The 26078-nt window shown below is 46.3% G+C and overlaps 1 protein-coding gene and 1 long non-coding RNA gene across 2 annotated transcripts in view; both read left to right on the top strand.

Moving 5' to 3' along the window:
• LOC123999852 (SH2 domain-containing protein 3C-like) overlaps positions 1-24417 on the top strand; it is a 160125-nt gene extending 135708 nt beyond the window's left edge. The window contains exons 5-13 of the mRNA XM_046305862.1: positions 3192-3344; positions 3578-3855; positions 4184-4309; positions 5314-5429; positions 6192-6727; positions 13550-13665; positions 14239-14425; positions 18694-19009; positions 22434-24417. Coding sequence (XP_046161818.1) covers positions 3192-3344; positions 3578-3855; positions 4184-4309; positions 5314-5429; positions 6192-6727; positions 13550-13665; positions 14239-14425; positions 18694-19009; positions 22434-22609 — 2004 coding nt within the window. The 3' untranslated portion in view covers positions 22610-24417. The remainder of the gene's footprint in view (positions 1-3191; positions 3345-3577; positions 3856-4183; positions 4310-5313; positions 5430-6191; positions 6728-13549; positions 13666-14238; positions 14426-18693; positions 19010-22433) is intronic.
• A 140-nt stretch (positions 24418-24557) lies between these two features.
• Positions 24558-25249, top strand: LOC123999460. Its single transcript, XR_006832457.1, has 2 exons — positions 24558-24809; positions 24906-25249. It is a non-coding gene; the product is annotated as an uncharacterized LOC123999460 (long non-coding RNA).
• The last annotated feature ends 829 nt before the right edge of the window (positions 25250-26078 follow it).

Raw genomic sequence — 26078 nt, 5'->3', positions numbered from 1 at the left:
TACATTCACACTGGGGTAAACAGACACAATTGGGGGAACCTGTGGCTTGCTGCTAAAACAATACACTGTGTCTCCATGGTGATGGCTCCGATGCATGCAGCAGCCTGTCCGTGAATGCTGTGCTCTTGGTGCTGCTGTCTCTGGCCTGCAGTAACACCGCCCTCTGTTGGAGATAGGGATAAACGCTTTAAAATGACATCTTTGTCACTTAGACATGCTACTACAGGGTATTCTATATTAGAAACTGGGGGTGATTGGCTGAAATATACCACGGCCAATATACCACGGCTAAGGGCTGTGTCCAGGCACTCTGTGTTGCGCCGTGCCTAAGAACAGCCCTTAGCCGTGGTATATTGGCCATATATCACACCCCCTCACACCCTATTGCTTAAATATGTACCCAATTAAATCAAAGTCTCTAAGTATTCAGACCCCTTGGATTTCTTCACATTTTATTGTGTTACAAAGTGGAATTACCATTCATTTAATTAATAGTCTTTTTTTTGTGAACAATCTACTAAAAATACTCAGTTATGTCAAAGTGGAAGAAAAAATAAAAATAAAATGTAAGATTCATACATTGTTTTATAACTAAAATTTAGTAATTGTATAAATATTCAACCCCTTTGTTTAGGCAAGTCTAAATTAGTTAAGGAGTAAAAGTGACATGGACTCAGTCTGTGTGAAATAACAGAGGTTGATAAGATTATTTTATGACCTCCCCTTCCTCTGTCCCCCATACATACAACATCTGTCAGGTCCCTCAGTCAAGTATTGATTCAAGCACATATTCAACTACATAGCCTCATAGAGAAGGGCAGTGATTGGTAGATGGGTAACAATAACAAATCAGACATTGAATATCTCTTTCAGCACATGGTCAAGTTACTAATGAAGCTGTGGATGATGTATGAACCACCTAGACACATGGAAGATGCAGTCGTCCTGAACTGACATGCAGGACAAGAATGAAACTGCTCAGTGATGTTTCCATTATTATTTTATTCAACTTTATTTAACTTGGCAAGTCCGTTAAGAACTAATTCTTATTTACAATGACGGCCTAGACCGGCCAATCCCGGACGACGCTTGGCCAATTGTGTGCCACCCTATGGGACTCCCAATCACTGAGATGCAGTGCCTTAGACTGCTGCGCCACTCGGGAGCCCCATGACCCCATGGTCATTTTAAAAGAGTTACAGAGTTCAATGTCTGTGATGGGAGAAAACTGAGGATGGATCAACAACGTGTGACTCCACAATAATGACCTAAATGGTGGAGTGAAAAGAAGAATACAAATATACAGAATAAAGTCCAAAACATGCATCTTGTAAGCAACAAGGTACTAAAGTAATGCTGCAAATGTTTAGGCAAATCTTTAGGCAAATGTTTAGGCAAATCCAACACAACACATCACTGAGTAACTGCCTCCTTATTTTCAAGCATGGTGTTGGCTGCATCATGGTATGGGTGTGCTTGACATCGGCAAAGTTTTTCAGGATAAAAATTAATGGGATGGAGCTAAGCACAGGCAAAATCCTAGAGGAAACACTGCTTCAAGTCTGCTTTACACCAGACACTGTTAGAATAATTCACCAGTACAATAACCTACAACACAAGGCCAAATCTACACTGGAGTTGCTTACCAAGTTACAGTTTTGACTTAAATTTGCTTGAAAATCATTGGTAAGACTTGAAAGTTGCTCTCTAGCCATGATCCCCAACATCTTGACAGAGCTTGAAAAATTATGAAAAGAATAATGGGCAAATATTGCACACTCCAGGTGTGTAAAGCTCTTAGAGACGTACCCAAGAAGACTCACAGCTGTAATCAATGCAAAAGGTGTTTCTAACGTATTTACTTAGGGAGCTGAACACTTAGGCAACGACTATATTTGAGTTATTTAATTTACACCATAAAAAAATATACAGTACCAGTCAAAAGTTTGGACACAGCAGAGGTAACGCTGGGTCTTCCTTTCCTGTGGTGGTCCTCATGAGAGACAGGTAACTCTAATGAACTTATCCTCTGCAGCAGAGGTAACTCTGGGTCTTCCTTTTCCTGTGGTGGTCCTCATGAGAGACAGGTAACTCTAATGAACTTATCCTCTACAGCAGAGGTAACGCTGGGTATTCCTTTCCTGTGGTGGTCCTCATGAGAGACAGGTAACTCTAATGAACTTATCCTCTACAGCAGAGGTAACGCTGGGTATTCCTTTCCTGTGGTGGTCCTCATGAGAGACAGTTTCATCATTGCACTTGATGGTTTTTGCAACTGAACTTGAAGAAACGTTCAAAGCTCTTGGAATTTCCCGAATTGACAGACCTTCATGTCTTAAAGTAATGATGGACTGTTGTGTCTCTTTGCTTATTTGAGCTGTTCTTGCCATAATATGAACTTGGTCTTTAACCAAATAGGGTTTTCTTCTTTATACCCCACCTACCTTGTCACAACACAACTGATTGGCTCAAACACATTAAGAAGAAAAGAAATTCCACAAATGAACTGTTAAAATGCATTCCAGGTGACAACCTCATGAAGCTGTTAGAGAGAATGTCAAGAGTGTGCAAAGCTGTCATCAAGGCAAAGGGTGGCAACTTTGAAGAATCTCTAATATATATATTTAGATTTGTTTAACACCTTTTTGTCCCAACTTTTGACTGGTGCTGTATATATATGTGCTTCTTCCATTTTGACATTACAAAGTATTTTTGTGGAGATTGTTGACAAAAGAAATACAGTTAAATCCATTTTTAATCCCACTTTGTAACACAATAACATTTGAAGAAATACAAGGGGTATGAATAGGTTTGCAATGCCCTGTAACAATCCTCATAGGAAAGCTTCTTTGTGTCGGCTCAACTCTTTGGACAACCAGTATGTCGCCTAGCCCCTAGATACGATTCCTAGAAGACAACTTACAGTCAATTAAAGCATGCCTTCATTTAACGTTACATATCTGCGATCTACAGGACTCTCAGAGTGCATAATAAATTGTCTTTGTGCCCAACTGTGATTTTAAAGCCACTTTGTGTGCAGTCTTATTTCCACTGGAAAAAAAGGAGCGGAGTTACCCAAATGTTATATAATAAACCTTATAACAATGTAATCATAACTTTAACGACGTTATAGAATGACCCTCATAACACTGTCATTGAATAACACTCTTTCTCTTCTGTTCGACCTCCAGGTGTCGGAGACGGTGGTGCTGCGAAACGGTGACTTCCTGATCCGTGATTCGCTGATAAACGTGGGCGACTATGTCCTGACGACCAGGTGGAACTATGAGGTTCTGCACTTCAAGATCACCAAGGTCCTGGTCAGGTCCAGCACTGAGTCTAAGGTATGTATTGTAACTTACATAATTTACATCATGTTGTTGGATCTAACTTTACTGTTTTGAAAGGATTTAGTTATTTTTTATTACAGTTCAACTATTTAAAATACAAAGAATCCCAGAGGATGACACATGAAGAACATGAAAAACACTTATTTCCAATTTGTTAACCACAAGTGAACACATGTCCATTTATTTAACATTTGAAAAGGTTGATAATGATTTCAATTCAATTCCAGGTCCAGTACCTGTTAGAGAAAGACAGTTTCGACTCCATACCTGAGCTGATGAGGTACTACGTGGCCGGACGGCGACCTGTCTCCCAGCCCAGCGGAGCCCTGATCTACTGTCCAATCATACGCACCCTCCCCTTGCGTTACCTGGAAGCAACGTTTGCCTTAGCCAATAGCAGACATGGCCTAGCCCACTCACCATCCAGTCAGAAAGGAGCGTACATTAAGAGGCGGAGCGTGACCATGAACGACGGATTGACCACGGACAAGCTGATTCCTCACAGGTCAGAGACTAGAGGAGAGGGAGTCTTTCATAGATTATTACTCAATCTTCTTCTTGAGATTCTTGTGTGATTGTGTGTGTGTGTGTGTGTGTGTGTGTGTGTGTGTGTGTGTGTGTGTGTGTGTGTGTGTGTGTGTGTGTGTGTGTGTGTGTGTGTGTGTGTGTGTGTGTGTGTGTGTGTGTGTGTGTGTGTGTGTGTGTGTCTGTATGTGTGTGTCTGTGTCTGTATGTGTGTATGTCTGTGTGCAGGTGTATGTACAGTATGTATGTGTGCCTCAGTGGTGTAAATCAGATGTTTCATTGCCCATTCATTCCCATTGTGTGGTCAGTGACGTGGAGTCCATCAGTCCAGGGGAACCACCAGTTCCCCCAGTCCAAGTACCTGCATCAATACCAGTAGCAGTACCAGTTGTTCCAAAGCCAGAAGTGGAGGCTGCTGTCGTGGGGTGCAGGTGGTGTGTGTGAACCCGTTTGGGTCAGAACACTGGTGTCATAACAGAGCATTGACCCCTTCTCACTCTCACCCCCTGCCTCAGATTCACTGAGAACATGTGTATACTGTAGCTACATTGCTCTGTGTTAGACTAGCTGCTACACATGCAGGTCAGTAGACAAATCGGGTAAAATGTTCACCTCTTCTCAGTAGACCAATCGGGTAAAATGTTCACCTCTTCTCAGTAGACCAATCGGGTAAAATGTTCACCTCTTCTCAGTAGACCAATCGGGTAAAATGTTCACCTCTTCTCAGTAGACCAATCGTGTAAAATGTTCACCTCTTCTCAGTAGACCAATCGGGTAAAATGTTCACCTCTTCTCAGTAGACCAATCGGGTAAAATGTTCACCTCTTCTCAGTAGACCAATCGGGTAAAATGTTCACCTCTTCTCAGTAGACCAATCGGGTCAAATGTTCACCTCTTCTCAGTAGACCAATCGGGTAAAATGTTCACCTCTTCTCAGTAGACCAATCGGTAAAATGTTCACCTCTTCTCAGTAAAATGTTCACCTCTTCTCAGTAGACCAATCGGGTAAAATGTTCACCTCTTCTCAGTAGACCAATCAGGTAAAATGTTCACCTCTTCTCAGTAGACCAATCGGGTAAAATGTTCACCTCTTCTCAGTAGACCAATCGTGTAAAATTGTTCACCTCTTCTCAGTAGACCAATCGTGTAAAATGTTCACCTCTTCTCAGTAGACCAATCGGGTAAAATGTTCACCTCTTCTCAGTAGACCAATCGTGTAAAATGTTCACCTCTTCTCAGTAGACCAATCGGGTAAAATGTTCACCTCTTCTCAGTCGACCAATGGGGTAAAATGTGTAACTGGCACTTCATTTATGAGATGACTTGATTTGGAGCTTTGTGAAACGTGCTCAATAGAGACGTATGGTTCAGACCACATGGACCCACAGCCGTATTAAAAACAGATGGAAAATCAGTGTTGGTTTGTTGGTGTTTGCAGCTCCTCTACTATTCACAAAGACGCCATGACGAACTGTGCTCTGAGTATGGACCTCATCCAGGAGTATCGCCGTCCTCCTTTAGGGGAGACACCTCTCTCCCCAGCCTACAGCCACAGTGAGTCCTTTCTATGGAGATTATTGAATTATTAAGAGATTATTGAGATTATAGATCATTCATTGAGATGATTGCATACTGTGTGGTTTTGGTGGTCCTTTTGATTGGGCTTTTCAGGAGCCAGATGGGAACTTTTGTGGGTTTGCACTTTTGGAATTGTCCATTGGGCCAATTGCACCATGCAATCAATCAAACGCAGCTGAAGTACATTGAGCGGACAAAACATTAAGAACCGCTTCCTAATATTGAGGTGACCCCCCTTTTGCCCTCAGAACAGCCTCAATTTGTCCGGTCATGGACTCTACAAGGTGTTGAAAGCGTTCCACAGGGATAATGGCCCATGTTGACTCCAATGCTTCCCACGGTTGTGTCAAGTTGGCTGGATGTCCTTTGGGTGGTGAATCATTCTTAATACACTTGGGAAACTGTTGAGCGTGAAAAACCCAGCACCAGTTGCAGTTCTTGAATAGCTTAAATGTTTTGTCTTTCCCACTCACCCTCTGAATGGTACACATACACAATCCATGTCTCAATGTTCTCAAGGCTTAAACATCCTTCTTTAACCTGTCTCCTCCCCTTCATCTACACTGAATGGTGGATTTAACCAGTGAAAATCAATAAGGGATCATAGCTTTCACCTGGATTCACCTGTTCCAGGTGTTCTTAATGTTTTGTACACTCGGTGTATTTGTAAGAAAATCAATACTATTTGTGAACCCAGGTCTGGAATTTACATGTGTAACCCTGTGCTTTGCTGTCCAGTCCACAGACACAGAACCCAGTCAGGGGTTAGAGTTCTGGCCGTGGTGCCCCCCTCTCCAGTCCTGAGACACTCCAGCGACCCCCAGCTCAGCCCAGGCTCCAACAACAACCTACCAGACATGCTAGCAGTCAGCTCCCACTCCACCCCGGGCCCCTGCTCCTACGAAACCCCAGCAGATGGCTCCGAGACGGGGGGCAGCTACTGCGCCTTACGGCCCACCCCGGCCCTCTGTCCTAAGGCTCCCTGTGCCGCCGGCATGCACCCCACACCTCCCACTAAGAGCTACGTGGAGAGGCTGCGTGTGGAGGAGGGCCATGGGCCTGCCCCAGGGAGGGAGAATGGGGCTGGAGAAGATGTGTTCATCGCCCCCCTAGTGGAGACAGCCTCCTCCTTCAGACCAGGGAAGTACCTCTCACCACTGATGCCCCAGGAGAACAAGCCCTTAGAGATGAGCATTCTGAAGAGGGTTAAAGAGCTTCTGGCGGAGGTGGACGTTAGGACAGCTGCTAAACACATCACCATGGCTGACTGCACGGTAGGGACACCACATGCATACAGGACACATAGAGGGACACCGCACACATACAGGACACATAGAGGGACACCGCACACATACAGGACACATAGACGGACACGGGCACACAGACACATACACATACAGGACACATAGAGGGACACCGCACACATACAGGACACATAGAGGGACACCGCACACATACAGGACACATAGAGGGACACCGCACACATACAGGACACATAGACGGACACCGCACACATACAGGACACATAGACGGACACGGGCACACAGACACAAACACATACACATACAGGACACATAGAGGGACACAAACACACAGACAGGACACATAGAGGGATACCGCACACATACAGGACACATAGAGGGACACCGCACACATACAGGACACATAGAGGGACACCGCACACATACAGGACACATAGAGGGACACGGGCACACATACAGGACACATAGAGGGACACCGCACACATACAGAACACATAGAGGGACACCGCACACATACAGAACACATAGAGGGATACCGCACACATACAGGACACATAGAGGGACACCGCACACATACAGGACACATAGAGGGACACCACACACATACAGGACACATAGAGGGACACCGCACACATACAGAACACATAGAGGGATACCGCACACATACAGGACACATAGAGGGACACCGCACACATACAGAACACATAGAGGGACACCGCACACATACAGAACACATAGAGGGACACCGCACACATACAGGACACATAGAGGGACACCGCACACATACAGAACACATAGAGGGACACCGCACACATACAGAACACATAGAGGGACACCGCACACATACAGGACACATAGAGGGACACCGCACACATACAGGACACATAGAGGGACACCGCACACATACAGGACACATAGAGGGACACCGCACACATACAGGACACATAGAGGGACACCGCACACATACAGGACACATAGAGGGACACCGCACACATACAGGACACATAGAGGGACACCGCACACATACAGGACACATAGAGGGACACAAACACACAGACAGGACACATAGAGGGACACGGGCACACATACAGGACACATAGAGGGACACAAACACACAGACAGAAACACATACAGGACACATAGAGGGACACAAACACACAGACAGAAACACATACAGGACACATAGAGGGACACAAACACACAGACAGGAACACATACAGGACACATAGAGGGACACAAACACACAGACAGGAACACATACAGGACACATAGAGGGACACAAACACACAGACACAAACACATACACATGCAGGACACATTGAGGGACACAAACACACAGACAGGACACATAGAGGGACACGGGCACACATACAGGACACATAGAGGGACACGGGCACACATACAGGACACATAGAGGGACACGGGCACACATACAGGACACATAGAGGGACACAAACACACAGACAGGACACATAGAGGGACACGGGCACACATACAGGACACATAGAGGGACACAAACACAGAGACAGAAACACATACAGGACACATAGAGGGACACAAACACACAGACAGAAACACATACAGGACACATAGAGGGACACGGGCACAAACACACAGACACATACAGGAGACATAGAGGGACACAGGCTCACATGCTATCCTAGGGCTGGGCGATATTGGCAAAATATTATATCACAGTATTTAAAAAACAAATGAACGGCATTTGACAGTGACTGTATTTGACAGTGTTTTTTAGTTTTTGGATAATAAACGTTCTACATTTTCTTTTTGAGTAGTGAGTGATCCTAGGGTGCTTTGTGAGTAGTGAGTGATCCCAAGGTTCTTTGTGAGTAGTGAGTGATCCTAGGGTGCTTTTTGAGTAGTGAGTGATCCTAGGGTGCTTTATGAGTAGTGAGTGATCCTAGGGTGCTTTTTGAGTAGTGAGTGATCCTAGGGTGCTTTATGAGTAGTGAGTGATCCTAGGGTGCTTTATGAGTAGTGAGTGATCCTAGGGTGCTTTTTTGAGTTGTGAGTGATCCTAGGGTGATTTATGAGTAGTGAGTGATCCTAGGGTGCTTTATGAGTAGTGAGTGATCCTAGGGTGCTTTTTGAGTAGTGAGTGATCCTAGGGTGCTTTATGAGTAGTGAGTGATCCTAGGGTGCTTTATGAGTAGTGAGTGATCCTAGGGTGCTTTATGAGTAGTGAGTGATCCTAGGGTGCTTTATGAGTAGTGAGTGATCCTAGGGTGCTTTATGAGTAGTGAGTGATCCTCGGGTGCTTTTTGAGTAGTGAGTGATCCTAGGGTGCTTTTTGAGTAGTGAGTGATCCTAGGGTGCTTTATGAGTAGTGAGTGATCCTAGGGTGCTTTTTGAGTAGTGAGTGATCCTAGGGTGCTTTATGAGTTGTGAGTGATCCTAGGGTGCTTTTTGAGTAGTGAGTGATCCTAGGGTGCTTTATGAGTAGTGAGTGATCCTAGGGTGCTTTTTGAGTAGTGAGTGATCCTAGGGTGCTTTATGAGTTGTGAGTGATCCTAGGGTGATTTATGAGTAGTGAGTGATCCTAGGGTGCTTTATGAGTAGTGAGTGATCCTAGGGTGCTTTTTGAGTAGTGAGTGATCCTAGGGTGCTTTTTGAGTAGTGAGTGATCCTAGGGTGCTTTATGAGTAGTGAGTGATCCTAGGGTGCTTTATGAGTAGTGAGTGATCCTAGGGTGCTTTTTGAGTAGTGAGTGATTTACCTATAGCCAGGGGCACGATACAACTCTCAGACATCATTTACCTATAGCCAGGGGTACACTCCAACACTCAGACATCATTTACCTATAGCCAGGGGTACACTCCAACACTCAGACATCATTTACCTATAGCCAGGGGTACACTCCAACACTCAGACATCATTTACCTATAGCCAGGGGTACACTCAGACATCATTTACCTATAGCCAGGGGTACACTCCAACACTCAGACATCATTTACGTATAGCCAGGGGTACACTCAGACATCATTTACCTATAGCCAGGGGTACACTCAGACATCATTTACCTATAGCCAGGGGTACACTCAGACATCATTTACCTATAGCCAGGGGTACACTCAGACATCATTTACCTACAGCCAGGGGTACACTCCAACACTCAGACATCATTTACCTATAGCCAGGGGTACACTCCAACACTCAGACATCATACAGATTTACTCCAACACTCAGACATCATTTACCTATAGCCAGGGGTACACTTAGACATCATTTACCTATAGCCAGGGGTACACTCCGACATCATTTACCTATAGCCAGGGGTACACTCCAACACTCAGACATCATTTACCTATTTACACTCAGACATCATTTACGTATAGCCAGGGGTACACTCAGACATAATTTACCTATAGCCAGGGGTACACTCAGACATCATTTACCTATAGCCAGGGGTACACTCCAACACTCAGACATCATTTACCTATAGCCAGGGGTACACTCAGACATCATTTACCTATAGCCAGGGGTACACTCCAACACTCAGACATCATTTACCTATAGCCAGGGGTACACTCAGACATCATTTACCTATAGCCAGGGGTCCGACATCATTTACCTATAGCCAACACTCAGACATCATTTACCTATAGCCAGGGGTACACTCCAACACTCAGACATCATCATTTCAGACATCATTTACCTATAGCCAGGGGTACACTCCAACACTCAGACATCATTTACCTATAGCCAGGGGTACACTCAGACATCATTTACCTATAGCCAGGGGTACACTCAGACATCATTTACCTATAGCCAGGGGTACACTCCAACACTCAGACATCATTTACCTATAGCCAGGGGTACACTCAGACATCATTTACCTATAGCCAGGGGTACACTTCAACACTCAGACATCATTTACCTATAGCCAGGGGTACACTCCAACACTCAGACATCATTTACCTATAGCCAGGGGTACACTCAGACATCATTTACCTATAGCCAGGGGTACACTCCGACATCATTTACCTATAGCCAGGGGTACACTCCAACACTCAGACATCATTCAAAAACACAGCATTTGTGTTTAGTGAGTCCTCCAGATCAGAGGCAGTAGATGACCAGGGATGTTCTCTTGACAAGTGTGTGAATTGGACCATTTTCCTGTCCTGCTAAGCATTCCAAATGTAACAAGTACTTTTAGGTGTCAGTGAAAATGTATGGAGTAAAAAGTACAGTATTGTCTTTAGGAATGTAGTGAAGTAGAAGTTGTCAAAAATAGAAATAGTGATGTAAAGTACAGATACCAAAATAAATGACTAAAGTAGTACTTGAAAATATTTTTACTTACTTACTTTACACCACTGCTCAGTAGAGATCATTTCCACACTGCCATGTATGGCTGCACGATATGGGCAAATAATCTAAGACTTATCTTTAACCAAATGTTGCAATTGCGATTTGACTTGCAAATTAGAGAAAAACTGTTGGAATCATGGAAATAGAATGACTGTTCTAATTCTACTGTTAGGATATAATAGTGGGTACTTTGAATACAGTGTTTAGATGACAACAAATTAAAATACCAGGGAGGAGTTATTGTGACAGGGTAGGAACTAAAGTGTTGATAAGTGTTTCCTAGGGGACCCTATACGCTTTGGCTATATTGCATGTTTTCTTGCATGTTCTTGCTTTGCATATTCCTCTTTGATTTAGAAGATCAATCCAAATCAATCAAATGTATTTATAAATCCCTTCTTACATCAGCTGATATCTCAAAGTACTGTACAGAAACCCAGCCTAAAACCCCAAACAGCAAGCAATGCAGGTGTAGAAGCATGGTGGCTAGGAAAAACTCCCTAGAAATGCCAGAACCTAGGAAGAAACCAGGCTATGAGGGGTGGCCAGTTCTCTTCTGTGTCAGGTGGAGATTATAACAGAACATGGCCAAGATGTTCAAATGTTATTTGATGACCAGCGGGGCTAAATAATAATAATCACAGTGGTTGTCGAGGGTGCAACAAGTCAGCACCTCAGGAAGAAATGTCAGTTGGCTTTTCATATCCGATCTTTCAAGAGTATCTCTACCGCTCCTGCCGTCTCTAGAGAGTTGAAAAGCAGGTCTGGGACAGGTAGCACGTCCGGTGAACAGGTCAGGGTTCCATAGCCGCAGGCAGAACAGTTGAAACTGGAGCAGCAGCACGGCCAGGTGGACTGGGGACAGCAAGGAGTCATCAGGCCAGGTAGTCCTGAGGCACGGCCCTAGGGCTCAGGTCCTCCGAGAGAAAGATAGAAAGAAAGAAAGAAAGAAAGATAGAATTAGAGAGAGCATACTTAAATTCACACAGAACACGGGAAAAGACAGGAGAAGTATTCCAGATATAACAAACTGATCCTAGCCCCCCGACACATAAACTACTGCATCATAAATACTGGAGGCTAAGACAGGAGGGGTCGGGAGACACTGTGGCCCCGTCCGACGATACCCCTGGACAGGGCCAAACAGGCAGGATATAACTCCACCCACTTTGCCAAAGCACAGCCCCCACACCACTAGAGGGATATCTTCAACCACCAACTTACCATCCTGAGACAAGGCCGAGTATAGCCCACAAAGATCTCCGCCATGGCACAAACCTAAGGGGAGGGATGGGGTTGCACAAACTGTTGCACAAACAACATGCTGATTTAGGTCTACACCATCGCTGGTGTTATCAGGCTGTATTAGCTAGCTACATTTGCTCTTACTCAGTACATGTATTAGCTAGCTAGATATTAGCATTAGCGGCTAACAATTAGCATCTCAGAAGATGTAGTACAACTTGCTAAGAAAAGACAAACTAGCTGTTTGCTGATGTAAGAAACACAAACTAATAGTGTCATTATAGAACGCTTGTGGATTTACATTAAGAAGCAAAGTGAAAACAGCATTGTTGTCATCAACATTGTTGTATGTGCTACATTGACCATGCAGACTGAATGCAAGTGTCTCGTGGTTAAGGAACAGCATGCGCTCCTTGAGTGACAGGGGGCATAGCTATGTCTGTGTGGAAAGTGGCACGGAGAGAGCTGAGAGAGATGACTCAAGTAGCGAAGTAAACTATAAAAATTGACATTGCGCATGGCGTATCACGTTTAACAAACCAAGCATTGGTTTCCCTGCATCAATACGGGTATATCATAAAATATGGTATAGCGCCCACTATTTACTCTACTCTACTATTTGGTAACATTTGAATTAAGAGACAATTAACCACCAGTCTCAGTGACCATGAATACATTAAGTTAGAAATTACAATAAACCCTTTCTTCCTCTCTCCCTCTTCTCTCCTCTCTACATTTCCTCCCCCCTCTCCTCTCTCTCCATTTTCTCCCTCCCCCTCTCCTCTCTCTCCATTTTCTCCCTCCCCTCTCCTCTCCATTTTCTCCCTCCCCCTCTCCTTCTCCCTCCCTCCCCTCTCCTCTCTCCATTTCCTCCCTCCCCTCTCCTCTCTCCATTTCCTCCCTCCCCTCTCTTCTCCATTTCTCTCTCTACATTTCCTCCCTCCCACTCTCCTCTCTCCACCTCTCTTTCTCCATTTCCTCCCTCTTTTCTCTCTCCATTTCCTGCCTCCTTCTCCTCGCCTCTCTCTCCATTTCCTCCCTCTCCTCTCTTCTCTCTCTACATATCCTCCCTCCCCCTCTCCCCTCTCCACCTCTCTCCATTTCCTCCCTCTCCTCTCACCCCATATCCTCCCTCTCCTCTCTCTCCATTTCCTCCCTCTTTCTCCATTTGCTCCCTCGTTCCCTCTTTCTCTCCCTCTTTCTCCATTTCCTCCCTCCCCATGTGTTGTGCTCCCTCCCTCTGTCTGTGTGAAGGTTGCTAGGATACTGGGTGTTACCGAGGAGATGCAGAGGATGATGGGAGTGGGCTCGGGACTGGAGTTGTTGACTCTTCCTCACGGACACCAGCTGAGACTGGACCTACTGGAGCGGTAAGGGTTCAGGTGGTAAGGGTTAACGTTGTGGTTGAGGCTAGGGTTAGGAGTAGGGTAGTGGTTGAGGCTAGGGTTAGGAGTAGGGTAGTGGTTGAGGCTAGGGTTAGGAGTAGGGTAGTGGTTGAGGCTAGGGTTAGGAGTAGGGTAGTGGTTGAGGCTAGGGTTAGGAGGAGGGTAGTGGTTGAGGCTAGGGTTAGGGTAGGGTGTGGTTGAGGCTAGGGTTAGGGTTAGGGTTGTGGTTGAGGCTAGGGTTAGGGTTGTGGTTGAGGGTTAGGGTTAGGGTTGTGGTTGAGGCTAGGGTTAGGTTTGTGGTTGAGGGTTAGGGTTAGGGTTGTGGTTGAGGCTAGGGTTAGGAGTAGGGTAGTGGATGAGGTTAGGGTTAGGGTTGTGGTTGAGGGTTAGGGTTAGGGTTGTGGTTGAGGCTAGGGTTAGGTTTGAACCGGAATGTCGACATGAAGCTAGGGTTAGGAGTACTGTTGTGGTTGATGCTGTTCTCATCCTATTCTTCCTTGTTTCATCCTCCTCTCCTCCTCCTCCTCCTCCTGCTCCTCCTCCTCCCATTCTCCTCAGGTTCTATACTATGTCTATAATGACAGCTGTGGACCTGCTGGGCTGTACCGGCAGTAAAGAGGAGAGGGCTGCTCTGCTCCATAAGACAATCCAGCTGGCTGCTGAACTCAAGAGCAACCTGGGGAACATGTTTGGCTTCGCCGCTGTGATGAGAGCACTGGAGCTACCACAGGTATGGACCAACCATGTACAGTACATTTACATTACATTTACATTTAAGTCATTTAGCAGACGCTCTTATCCAGAGCGACTTACAAATTGGTGCATTCACCTTATGACATCGAGTGGAACAGTCACTTTACAATAGTGCATCTAAATCTTAAAGGGGGGGGTGTGAGAGGCATTACTTATCCTATCCTAGGTATTCCTTAAAGAGGTGGGGTTTCAGGTGTCTCCGGAAGGTGGTGATTGACTCCACTGTCCTGGCGTCGTGAGGGAGTTTGTTCCACCATTGGGGGGCCAGAGCAGCGAACAGTTTTGACTGGGCTGAGCGGGAACTGTACTTCCTCAGTGGTAGGGAGGCGAGCAGGCCAGAGGTGGATGAACGCAGTGCCCTTGTTTGGGTGTAGGGCCTGATCAGAGCCTGGAGGTACCGAGGTGCCGTTCCCCTCACAGCTCCGTAGGCAAGCACCATGGTCTTGTAGTGGATGCGAGCTTCAACTGGAAGCCAGTGGAGAGAGTGGAGGAGCGGGGTGACGTGAGAGAACTTGGGAAGGTTGAACACCAGACGTGCTGCAGCGTTCTGGATGAGTTGTAGGGGTTTAATGGCACAGGCAGGAGCCCAGCCAACAGCGAGTTGCAGTAATCCAGACGGGAGATGACAAGTGCCTGGATTAGGACCTGCGCCGCTTCCTGTGTGAGGCAGGGTCGTACTCTGCGGATGTTGTAGAGCATGAACCTACAGGAACGGGCCACCGCCTTGATGTTAGTTGAGAACGACAGGGTGTTGTCCAGGATCACGCCAAGGTTCTTAGCGCTCTGGGAGGAGGACACAATGGAGTTGTCAACCGTGATGGCGAGATCATGGAACGGGCAGTCCTTCCCCGGGAGGAAGAGCAGCTCCGTCTTGCCGAGGTTCAGCTTGAGGTGGTGATCCGTCATCCACACTGATATGTCTGCCAGACATGCAGAGATGCGATTCACCACCTGGTCATCAGAAGGGGGAAAGGAGAAGATTAATTGTGTGTCGTCTGCATAGCAATGATAGGAGAGACCATGTGAGGTTATGACAGAGCCAAGTGACTTGGTGTATAGCGAGAATAGGAGGGGGCCTAGAACAGAGCCCTGGGGGACACCAGTGGTGAGAGTGCGTGGTGAGGAGACAGATTCTCGCCACGCCACCTGTTAGGAGCGACCTGTCAGGTAGGACGCAATCCAAGCGTGGGCCGCGCCGGAGATGCCCAACTCGGAGAGGGTGGAGAGGAGGATCTGATGGTTCACAGTATCGAAGGCAGCCGATAGATCTAGAAGGATGAGAGCAGAGGAGAGAGAGTTAGCTTTAGCAGTGTGGAGCGCCTCCGTGATACAGAGGAGAGCAGTCTCAGTTGAATGACTAGTCTTGAAACCTGACTGATTTGGATCAAGAAGGTCATTCAGAGAGAGATAGCGGGAGAGCTGGCCAAGGACGGCACGTTCAAGAGTTTTGGAGAGAAAAGAAAGAAGGGATACTGGTCTGTAATTGTTGACATCGGAGGGATCGAGTGTAGATTTTTTCAGAAGGGGTGCAACTCTCGCTCTCTTGAAGACGGAAGGGACGTAGCCAGCGGTCAGGGATGAGTTGATGAGCGAGGTGAGGTAAGGGAGAAGGTCTCCGGAAATGGTCTGGAGAAGAGAGGAGGGGATAGGGTCAAGCGGGCAGGTTGTTGGGCGGCCGGCCGTCACAAGACGCGAGATTTCATCTGGAGAGAGAGGGAGAAAGAGGTCAGAGCACAGGGTAGGGCAGTGTGAGCAGAACCAGCGGTGTCATTTGACTTAGCAAACGAGGATCGGATGTCATCGACCTTCTTTTCAAAATGGTTGACGAAGTCATCTGCAGAGAGGGAGGAGGGGGGAGGAGGATTCAGGAGGGAGGAGAAGGTGGCAAAGAGCTTCCTAGGGTTAGAGGCAGATGCTTGGAATTTAGAGTGGTAGAAAGTGGCTTTAGCAGCAGAGACAGAGGAGGAAAATGTAGAGAGGAGGGAGTGAAAGGATGCCAGGTCCGCAGGGAGGCGAGTTTTCTTCCATTTCCGCTCGGCTGCCCGGAGCCCTGTTCTGTGAGCTCGCAATGAGTCATCGAGCCACGGAGCGGGAGGGGAGGACCGAGCCGGCCTGGAGGATAGGGGACATAGAGAGTCAAAGGATGCAGAGAGGGAGGAGAGGAGGGTTGAGGAGGCAGAATCAGGATATAGGTTGGAGAAGGTTTGAGCAGAGGGAAGAGATGATAGGATGGAAGAGGAGAGAGTAGCGGGGGAGAGAGAGCGAAGGTTGGGACGGCGCGATACCATCCGAGTAGGGGCAGTGTGGGAGGTGTTGGATGAGAGCGAGAGGGAAAAGGATACAAGGTAGTGGTCGGAGACTTGGAGGGGAGTTGCAATGAGGTTAGTGGAAGAACAGCATCTAGTAAAGATGAGGTCGAGCGTATTGCCTGCCTTGTGAGTAGGGGGGGAAGGTGAGAGGGTGAGGTCAAAAGAGGAGAGGAGTGGAAAGAAGGAGGCAGATGCAATAATACACACACAGTAATACACACACAGTAATACACACACAGTAACACACACACACACACAAAACCAAATATCGGTAGAGGTACACCATTATCTATATGATATATTGTCACATGCTGTTATATTTCTCTTTCACTTCTCTTTCGTCTCTCTTTGTCTCTCTCTCTCCTCACCTCTCTTCTCTTCTTCTTCTCTTCTCTTCTCTTCACTTCTCTTCTCTTTCATCTCTCTGTGTTTCTCTCTCTCCTCTCTTCTCTTTCGTCTCTCTGTCTCTCTCTCCTCTCTTCTCTTTCGTCTCTCTGTTTCTCTCTCTCTCCTCTCTTCTCTTTCGTCTTTCTGTGTCTCTCTCTCCTCTCTTCTCTTTTGTCTTTCTGTGTCTCTCTCTCTCCTCTCCTCTCTTCTCTTCTCTTTCGTCTCTCTGTGTCTCTCTCTCTCCTCTCTTCTCTTTGGTCTCTCTGTCTCTCTCTCTCCTCTCTTCTCTTTCGTCTCTCCTCTCTTCTCTTTGGTCTCTCTGTCTCTCTCTCTCCTCTCTTCTCTTTCGTCTCTCCTCTCTTCTCTTTCGTCTTTCTGTGTGTCTCTCTCTCTCCTCTCCTTTCGTTTCTCTGGTCTCTCTGTGTCTCTCTCTCCCCTCTCTTTTCTTTTGTCTCTCTGTCTCTCTCTCTCCTCTCTTCTCTTTCATCTCTGTCTTTCTCTCTTTCCTCTCTTCTCTTTCATCTCTCTGTGTCTCTCTCTCTCCTCTCTTCTCTTTCGTCTCTCTGTGTCTCTCTCTCCTCTCCTCTCTTCTCTTTCATCTATCTGTCTCTGTCTCTCTCTCTCTCTCTCTCTCTCTTTCATCTCTCTGTGTCTCTCTCTGTGTCTCTCTCTGTGTCTCTCTGTGTCCTCTCTGTGTCTCTGAGAAGAAGCTCTCTCCGTTCATGAAGAACATCTCGATCTCTCTCTCTGGAGCTGGAGGCTGTGTGTCTCTCTCTGTGTGTTTCTGTGTGTTACTCTCTCAGATGTTTCTGGAGCACACATGGATGTGTTCCTGGGAGCCATCCTCTATGAGAAGAAGCTTAGCCGTTCATGAAGAACATGAACGATGGTGTTTATGGAGCTGGAGGCTGTGTGTGTCTCTGTGTGTCTCTGTGTGTCTCTGTGTGTCTCTGTGTGTCTCTGTGTGTCTCTGTGTGTGTTTCTGTGTGTGTTACTGTGTGTGTTACTGTGTGTGTTACTGTGTGTGTTACTGTGTGTGTTACTGTGTGTGTTTCTGTGTGTTACTGTGTGTGTTTCTGTGTGTTACTGTGTGTGTTTCTGTGTGTTTCTGTGTGTGTTACTGTGTGTGTTACTGTGTGTGTTACTGTGTGTGTTTCTGTGTGTGTTACTGTGTGTGTTACTGTGTGTGTTACTGTGTGTGTTACTGTGTGTGTTCTGTGTGTGTTAGTGTGTGTGTTTCTGTGTGTGTTGTGTGTGTTACTGTGTGTGTCCTGTGTGTGTCTCTGTGTGTGTCTCTGTGTGTGTTTCTGTGTGTGTTTCTGTGTGTGTTTCTGTGTGTGTTTCTGTGTGTGTCACTGTGTGTGTCACTGTGTGTGTTACTGTGTGTGTTACTGTGTGTGTTACTGTGTGTGTTACTGTGTGTGTCTCTGTGTGTGTCTCTGTGTGTGTCTCTGTGTGTGTCTCTGTGTGTGTCTCTGTGTGTGTTTCTGTGTGTGTTTCTGTGTGTGTTTCTGTGTGTGTTTCTGTGTGTGTTACTGTGTGTGTTACTGTGTGTGTTTCCGTGTGTGTTACTGTGTGCGTTGTGTGTTTGACATGCACAGGACACTGGTATGTGTGTTTCTCTCACTGTGTCAGTGTGTCTCTCTCTCTTTGTGTTCCAGAGAGCACTGTGCTGTCCAACACCTCCTTCCCTCATGTGGTTCCTCTGCTGTCTCTGCTGGAGAGGAGTGTGGTCGTGGGGGAGGGACAAGGGGCGGGGATGGAATCCAGGGAGAAAGTGGAGGCGGGGGTTGACGTGGTGATGTCACACCTGGAGGCGGCCCGGACCATCGCTCACCATGGGGGGCTGTATCGCACCAACGCTGAGACCAAACTACAGGGTAAGGCCTGGGGGAGTGTGTGTGTATGTACGCGCTGTGTATTTTTTGGACTTGCACACACACAAGGCCCGGTTTCCCCGACTTAAATCACTGTCAGAATCTCATTCATCATTCGATAATCACAGACTCGTTCAGTCTTCATTGGAAGTGTTTTTTTAGTCGAGCTTTAATGCAGGTCCAGGAAACCATTCCATAGAGTACAGAGTCGTATTATAGTATTGTGTGCAGAGTCAGCCGTATTGTTATGGATTAACCACCAAGGGCTTGTCTGATTAGTGGATGTTGTGCATGGATTTATCTGACTGAGTAACAACTGTAGTGTTACAGTACATGTTGCTCCTTAATGCTGACACATCCTAATATATGACGGTGTGTGTGTGTGTGGTCAGTATGATGTATATAATGGGTCATTGACATTGATCTGAAATAATGATTGAGTTGTTGGTTGTTTTGTGCTATCTGTGGTAGTGTGCTGGTGATGGTTACGGTATGTTGACATTTACCACTATTGGTTCTGATTGATTCCAGTCCCTGGCGATGAGTGTATAACTATCTTATAACTATAACTATCTTAACTAGACTTTGTTTTCCACAACGTCTGTAATATTGATCAATCCCTCTCTTCTCTTTTTTTCTCTTCCTCTCCCTTATGTTCTGTTGTCTCTTCCTCTCCTCCTCTCTTTCTCTCCCTTATGTTCTTTTGTCTCCTCCTCTCCTCCTCCTTTCTTCCTCTCCTCCTCCTCTCTTCTCTCCCTTATGTTCTGTTGTCTCCTCCTCTCCTCCCTCCTCTCTTCCTCTCCATTATGTTCTGTTGTCTCCTCTCTCTCCTCCTCCTCTCTTCCTCTCCCTTATGTTCTGTTGTCTCTTCCTCTCCTCCTCTCTTTCTCTCCCTTATGTTCTTTTGTCTCCTCCTCTCCTCCTCCTTTCTTCCTCTCCTCCTCCTCTCTTCTCTCCCTTATGTTCTGTTGTCTCCTCCTCTCCTCCTCCTCTCTTCTCTCCCTTATGTTCTGTTGTCTCTTCCTCTCCTCCTCCTCTCTTCCTCTCCCTTATGTTCTGTTGTCTCCTCCTCTCCTCCTCCTCTCTTCCTCTCCCTTATGTTCTGTTCTCTCCTCCTCCTCTCTTCTCTCCCTTATGTTCTGTTGTCTCCTCCTCTCCTCCTCCTCTCTTCCTCTCCCTTATGTTCTGTTGTCTCTTCCTCTCCTCCTCTCTTTCTCTCCCTTATGTTCTTTTGTCTCCTCCTCTCCTCCTCCTTTCTTCCTCTCCTCCTCCTCTCTTCTCTCCCTTATGTTCTGTTGTCTCCTCCTCTCCTCCTCCTCTCTTCCTCTCCCTTATGTTCTGTTGTCTCCTCTCCTCCTCCTCTCTTCTCTCCGTTATGTTCTGTTGTCTCCTCCTCTCCTCCTCCTCTCTTCCTCTCCCTTATGTTCTGTTGTCTCCTCCTCTCCTCCTCCTCTCTTCCCCTCCCTTATGTTCTGTTGTCTCCTCCTCTCCTCCTCTCTTCTCTCCCTTATGTTCTGTTGTCTCCTCCTCTCCTCCTCCTCTCTTCTCTCCCTTATGTTCTGTTGTCTCCTCCTCTCCTCCTCCTCTCTTCTCTCCCTTATGTTCTGTTGTCTCCTCCTCTCCTCCTCCTCTCTTCTCTCCCTTATGTTCTGTTGTCTCCTCCTCTCCTCCTCCTCTCTTCTCTCCCTTATGTTCTGTTGTCTCCTCCTCTCCTCCTCCTCTTCTCTCCCTTATGTTCTGTTGTCTCCTCCTCCTCCTCCTCTCTTCTCTCCCTTATGTTCTGTTGTCTCCTCCTCTCCTCCTCCTCTCTTCTCTCCCTTATGTTCTGTTGTCTCTTCCTCTCCTCCTCCTCTCTTCTCTCCCTTATGTTCTGTTGTCTCCTCCTCTCCTCCTCTCTTCTCTCCCTTATGTTCTGTTGTCTCCTCCTCTCCTCCTCCTCTCTTCTCTCCCTTATGTTCTGTTGTCTCCTCCTCTCCTCCTCCTCTCTTCTCTCCCTTATGTTCTGTTGTCTCCTCCTCTCCTCCTCTCTTCTCTCCCTTATGTTCTGTTGTCTCCTCCTCTCCTCCTCTCTTCTCTCCCTTATGTTCTGTTGTCTCTTCCTCTCCTCCTCCTCTCTTCTCTCCCTTATGTTCTGTTGTCTCTTCCTCTCCTCCTCCTCTCTTCTCTCCCTTATGTTCTGTTGTCTCCTCCTCTCCTCCTCTCTTCTCTCCCTTATGTTCTGTTGTCTCCTCCTCTCTTCTCTCCCTTATGTTCTGTTGTCTCCTCCTCTCCTCCTCTCTTCTCTCCCTTATGTTCTGTTGTCTCTTCCTCTCCTCCTCCTCTCTTCTCTCCCTTATGTTCTGTTGTCTCCTCCTCTCCTCCTCTCTTCTCTCCCTTATGTTCTGTTGTCTCCTCCTCTCCTCCTCCTCTCTTCTCTCCCTTATGTTCTGTTGTCTCCTCCTCTCCTCCTCTCTTCTCTCCCTTATGTTCTGTTGTCTCTTCCTCTCCTCCTCTCTTCTCTCCCTTATGTTCTGTTCTCTCCTCCTCCTCTCTTCTCTCCCTTATGTTCTGTTGTCTCCTCCTCTCCTCCTCCTCTCTTCTCTCCCTTATGTTCTGTTGTCTCTTCCTCTCCTCCTCCTCTCTTCTCTCCCTTATGTTCTGTTGTCTCCTCTCTCTCCTCCTCTCTTCTCTCCCTTATGTTCTGTTGTCTCTTCCTCTCCTCCTCCTCTTCTCTCCCTTATGTTCTGTTGTCTCTTCCTCTCCTCCTCCTCTCTTCTCTCCCTTATGTTCTGTTGTCTCCTCCTCTCCTCCTCCTCTCTTCTCTCCCTTATGTTCTGTTGTCTCCTCCTCTCTTCTCTCCCTTATGTTCTGTTGTCTCCTCCTCTCTTCTCTCCCTTATGTTCTGTTGTCTCCTCCTCTCTTCTCTCCCTTATGTTCTGTTGTCTCCTCCTCTCCTCCTCTCTTCTCTCCCTTATGTTCTGTTGTCTCCTCCTCTCCTCCTCCTCTCTTCTCACCCTTATGTTCTGTTGTCTCTTCCTCTCCTCCTCCTCTCTTCTCTCCCTTATGTTCTGTTGTCTCCTCCTCTCCTCCTCTCTTCTCTCCCTTATGTTCTGTTGTCTCTTCCTCTCCTCCTCCTCTCTTCTCTCCCTTATGTTCTGTTGTCTCCTCCTCTCCTCCTCCTCTCTTCTCTCCCTTATGTTCTGTTGTCTCTTCCTCTCCTCCTCTCTTCTCTCCCTTATGTTCTGTTGTCTCCTCCTCTCCTCCTCTCTTCTCTCCCTTATGTTCTGTTGTCTCCTCCTCTCCTCCTCTCTTCTCTCCCTTATGTTCTGTTCTCTCCTCCTCCTCTCTTCTCTCCCTTATGTTCTGTTGTCTCCTCCTCTCCTCCTCTCCTCCTCCTGTTTACTCCTTTCTGTCTTCTCCTCTCTCTCCTCTCCTCCTCCTCCCCCAGGCTTCCAGGAGAGGGAGGAGGTTCTGGAGATCTTCCGGACAGAGTTCCAGATGAGGTTGCTATGGGGAAGTCGGGGGTCGGAGGGCAGCCAATCAGAGCGCTATGAGAAGTTTGACAAAGTTCTGACTGCTCTGTCTCACAAGCTGGAACCTCTTGTACGCCACAGTGAACTATAGCACCCATCTCACCGAACACCCCTATACACAGCACTCACAGTGGTATGGCCCGTCTCCCCACACTGCTGCTGGATGATTCCAATGTGAGGGGAGGAAGCAGCTAACAGAGACAAGAGAATAGACTGAGAGAAGATGAGGGTACGCTAGGAGAGAAGGAGCGTCTCGCTGTATATCCCCATAAAAGTCATAAAGGGCTTTTTCAGAGCTCTTAAACTGCGTGGGATGTTACATATTCTGCCTATCTTCGAAGTACAGATAATTGTATGGTGTGCGCTTAGGGTCAAACAACACAGGGGAGGGAGTATAGGGAAGACAAAGCTCTGGTTTGTCTAAAACCTCCCTCACTAGTACTGTCACACTCTGTAATATCACCAACTTAAAGAGACAGTCATATTTAAAACAATGTTTGTGCTCTTCAGGACACCTGTATAAAATATATACAACTATCTATCTCTATGACCTGTGTCACCAGACCTCAGCTTCAGACTGAGTGTGTTCTGAAATCTGTTGTTCTTGTATAGACTCTCTGCATGTCTGCCCTTCATTCCATGTTCCATCACGTCCCCTGCTGATGACACCTGCAGTGTGCTCATACAGCTGGTCTCTTATCTATCTGTTTTGAACAAGTCATAATATATGTTATGTTTCCAAATCACATCAGCTGTCTGAGGCGTACTGTGCTCTGCCTAAAAGCATTTTCTCTCTGTGGACTTTGTGTGCTGTTCAGTGGCAGTTGTCTTATATGAGGGCTTTTCTGAGAAGCATTCACCCTCCCTCTTCTTGTCTCCGCTTCTGGCATGTCATAAATGTTTCTCAAATCAAAACAAAATCAAATTGTATTGGTCACATGCACATATTGGGCAGATGTTATTGCGGGTGTAGTGAAATTCTTCTGGCATGTCAATAATGTTTCTGACATGTCAATAATGTTTCTGACATGTCATTAATGTTTCTGACATGTCATTAATGTTTCTGGCATGTCATTAATGTTTCTGGCATGTCATTAATGTTTCTGACATGTCATTAATGTTTCTGACATGTCATTAATGTTTCTGACATGTCATTAATGTTTCTGGCATGTCATTAATGTTTCTGGCATGTCATTAATGTTTCTGGCATGTCATTAATGTTTCTGGCATGTCAATAATGTTTCTGGCATGTCAATAATGTTTCTGACATGTCATTAATGTTTCTGGCATGTCATTAATGTTTCTGGCATGTCATTAATGTTTCTGGCATGTCATTAATGTTTCTGGCATGTCAATAATGTTTCTGACATGTCATTAATGTTTCTGACATGTCATTAATGTTTCTGGCATGTCATTAATGTTTCTGACATGTCATTAATGTTTCTGACATGTCATTAATGTTTCTGACATGTCAATAATGTTTCTGGCATGTCATTAATATTTCCTGATGACTCCTGTCCCATTTACATCATATGAGCATGTTTTTTCTGCACTTGTCATACACACAATTAAAAATACCCATAATGCACTCTCACCTGTTTGTGTGAACTATCGTACACATGTGTTATAATGTAAAACACTGACTGTGCTGTTCTCTTGACCGTTACATATATTTTTTTGAAAGGCGGGGCCATTCCAAATACTGAGTGATAATTTTTTTTCTCCTTCCTGACAATTACCATGACAATTGTCATGGTAACATATTTGACAGACTTTGTTGACATGGTAACGTAACATGCTAGAGCCTCTGCTGTTCCCATACGATTCAGGTTTAACCGGCGTGAATGAATGTGCTTTGGTCTGAAAGCGATCCAGAACGTTCTCAGGGCAGAATGGAGCCCCCCCAGACCTAGCCTGGTCCCAGATCTGTCCGTGCCTTCTTCTTGCCAACGCCTATGGTCATTGCCAGCCAAACAATGCCCATAGGATTTGACACGACAGAACAAATAGATGTGGGACCAGGCTCCCTCAGACCCCCCAGTGACTGTATGATGGACTGTGTGTTGTTCTGTATGTAAGATGTGTGATCGATATGGACAGAGTTTTGAAAAGTCATTGAGAACATTCCACTCCAAAACCATGAAGAAAGTTTTTTCACAAAGTCATTGTAGGATCCTCATGCGATTTCACTCACTTTAATTCATCTTCAAAGAATGTCCTCTAAAAATGTATTGTTGCTGAAATGCTTTAGTGAAATAAATATGTCATGTAAAATGCAACTTCAACATGAGGTCTTAGAGGAATCTGGCAACTTCAACATGAGGGCTTAGAGGAATCTGGCAACTTCAACATGAGGGCTTAGAGGAATCTGGCAACTTCAACATGAGGGCTTAGAGGAATCTGGCAACTTCAACATGAGGTCTTAGAGGAATCTGGCAACTTCAACATGAGGTCTTAGAGGAATCTGGCAACTTCAACATGAGGTCTTAGAGGAATCTGGCAACTTCAACATGAGGTCTTAGAGGAATCTGGCAACTTCAACATGAGGTCTTAGAGGAATCTGGCAACTTCAACATGAGGTCTTAGAGGAATCTGGCAACTTCAACATGAGGTCTTAGAGGAATCTGGCAACTTCAACATGAGGGCTTAGAGGAATCTGGCAACTTCAACATGAGGTCTTAGAGGAATCTGGCAACTTCAACATGAGGTCTTAGAGGAATCTGGCAACTTCCTTTGAACTAAATACATTGTGACCTTTGATCAAATAATTCCTGGAAACTTTTCATCTGCCGACTCCTAAGCAGTGGTCACCTTACTGTCACAGTGGTCACCTTACTGTCACAGTGGTCACCTTACTGTCACAGTGGGCACCTTACTGTCACAGTGGTCACCTTACTGTCACAGTGGTCACCTTACTGTCACAGTGGTCACCTTACTGTCACAGTGGTCACGTTATTGTCACAGTGGTCATGTTACTGTCACAGTGGTCACCTTACTGTCACAGTGGGCACCTTACTGTCACAGTGGTCACCTTACTGTCACAGTGGGCACCTTACTGTCACAGTGGTCACCTTACTGTCACAGTCACAGTGGTCACCTTACTGTCACAGTGGTCACCTTCACTGTCACAGTGGTCACGTTATTGTCACAGTGGTCATGTTACTGTCACAGTGGTCACCTTACTGTCACAGTGGGCACCTTACTGTCACAGTGGTCACCTTACTGTCACAGTGGGCACCTTACTGTCACAGTGGGCACCTTACTGTCACAGTGGTCACAGTGGTCATGTTGTTGTCACAGTGGTCACCTTACTGTCACAGTGGTCACCTTACTGTCACAGTGGTCACCTTACTGTCACAGTGGTCACCTTACTGTCACAGTGGTCACCTTACTGTCACAGTGGTCACGTTATTGTCACAGTGGTCACCTTACTGTCACAGTGGTCACCTTACTGTCACAGTGGTCATGTTACTGTCACAGTGGTTACTGTCACAGTGGTCACCTTACTGTCACGTTGCTGTCACAGTGGTCACGTTACTGTCACAGGGGTCACCTTACTG

This window comes from Oncorhynchus gorbuscha, linkage group LG16 (genome assembly GCF_021184085.1).
Source record: "Oncorhynchus gorbuscha isolate QuinsamMale2020 ecotype Even-year linkage group LG16, OgorEven_v1.0, whole genome shotgun sequence".
NCBI lineage: Eukaryota > Metazoa > Chordata > Actinopteri > Salmoniformes > Salmonidae > Oncorhynchus > Oncorhynchus gorbuscha.
The sequence above is the reverse complement of the archived record's forward strand: the minus strand, read 5'-3'. Positions and strand labels throughout refer to the sequence as shown.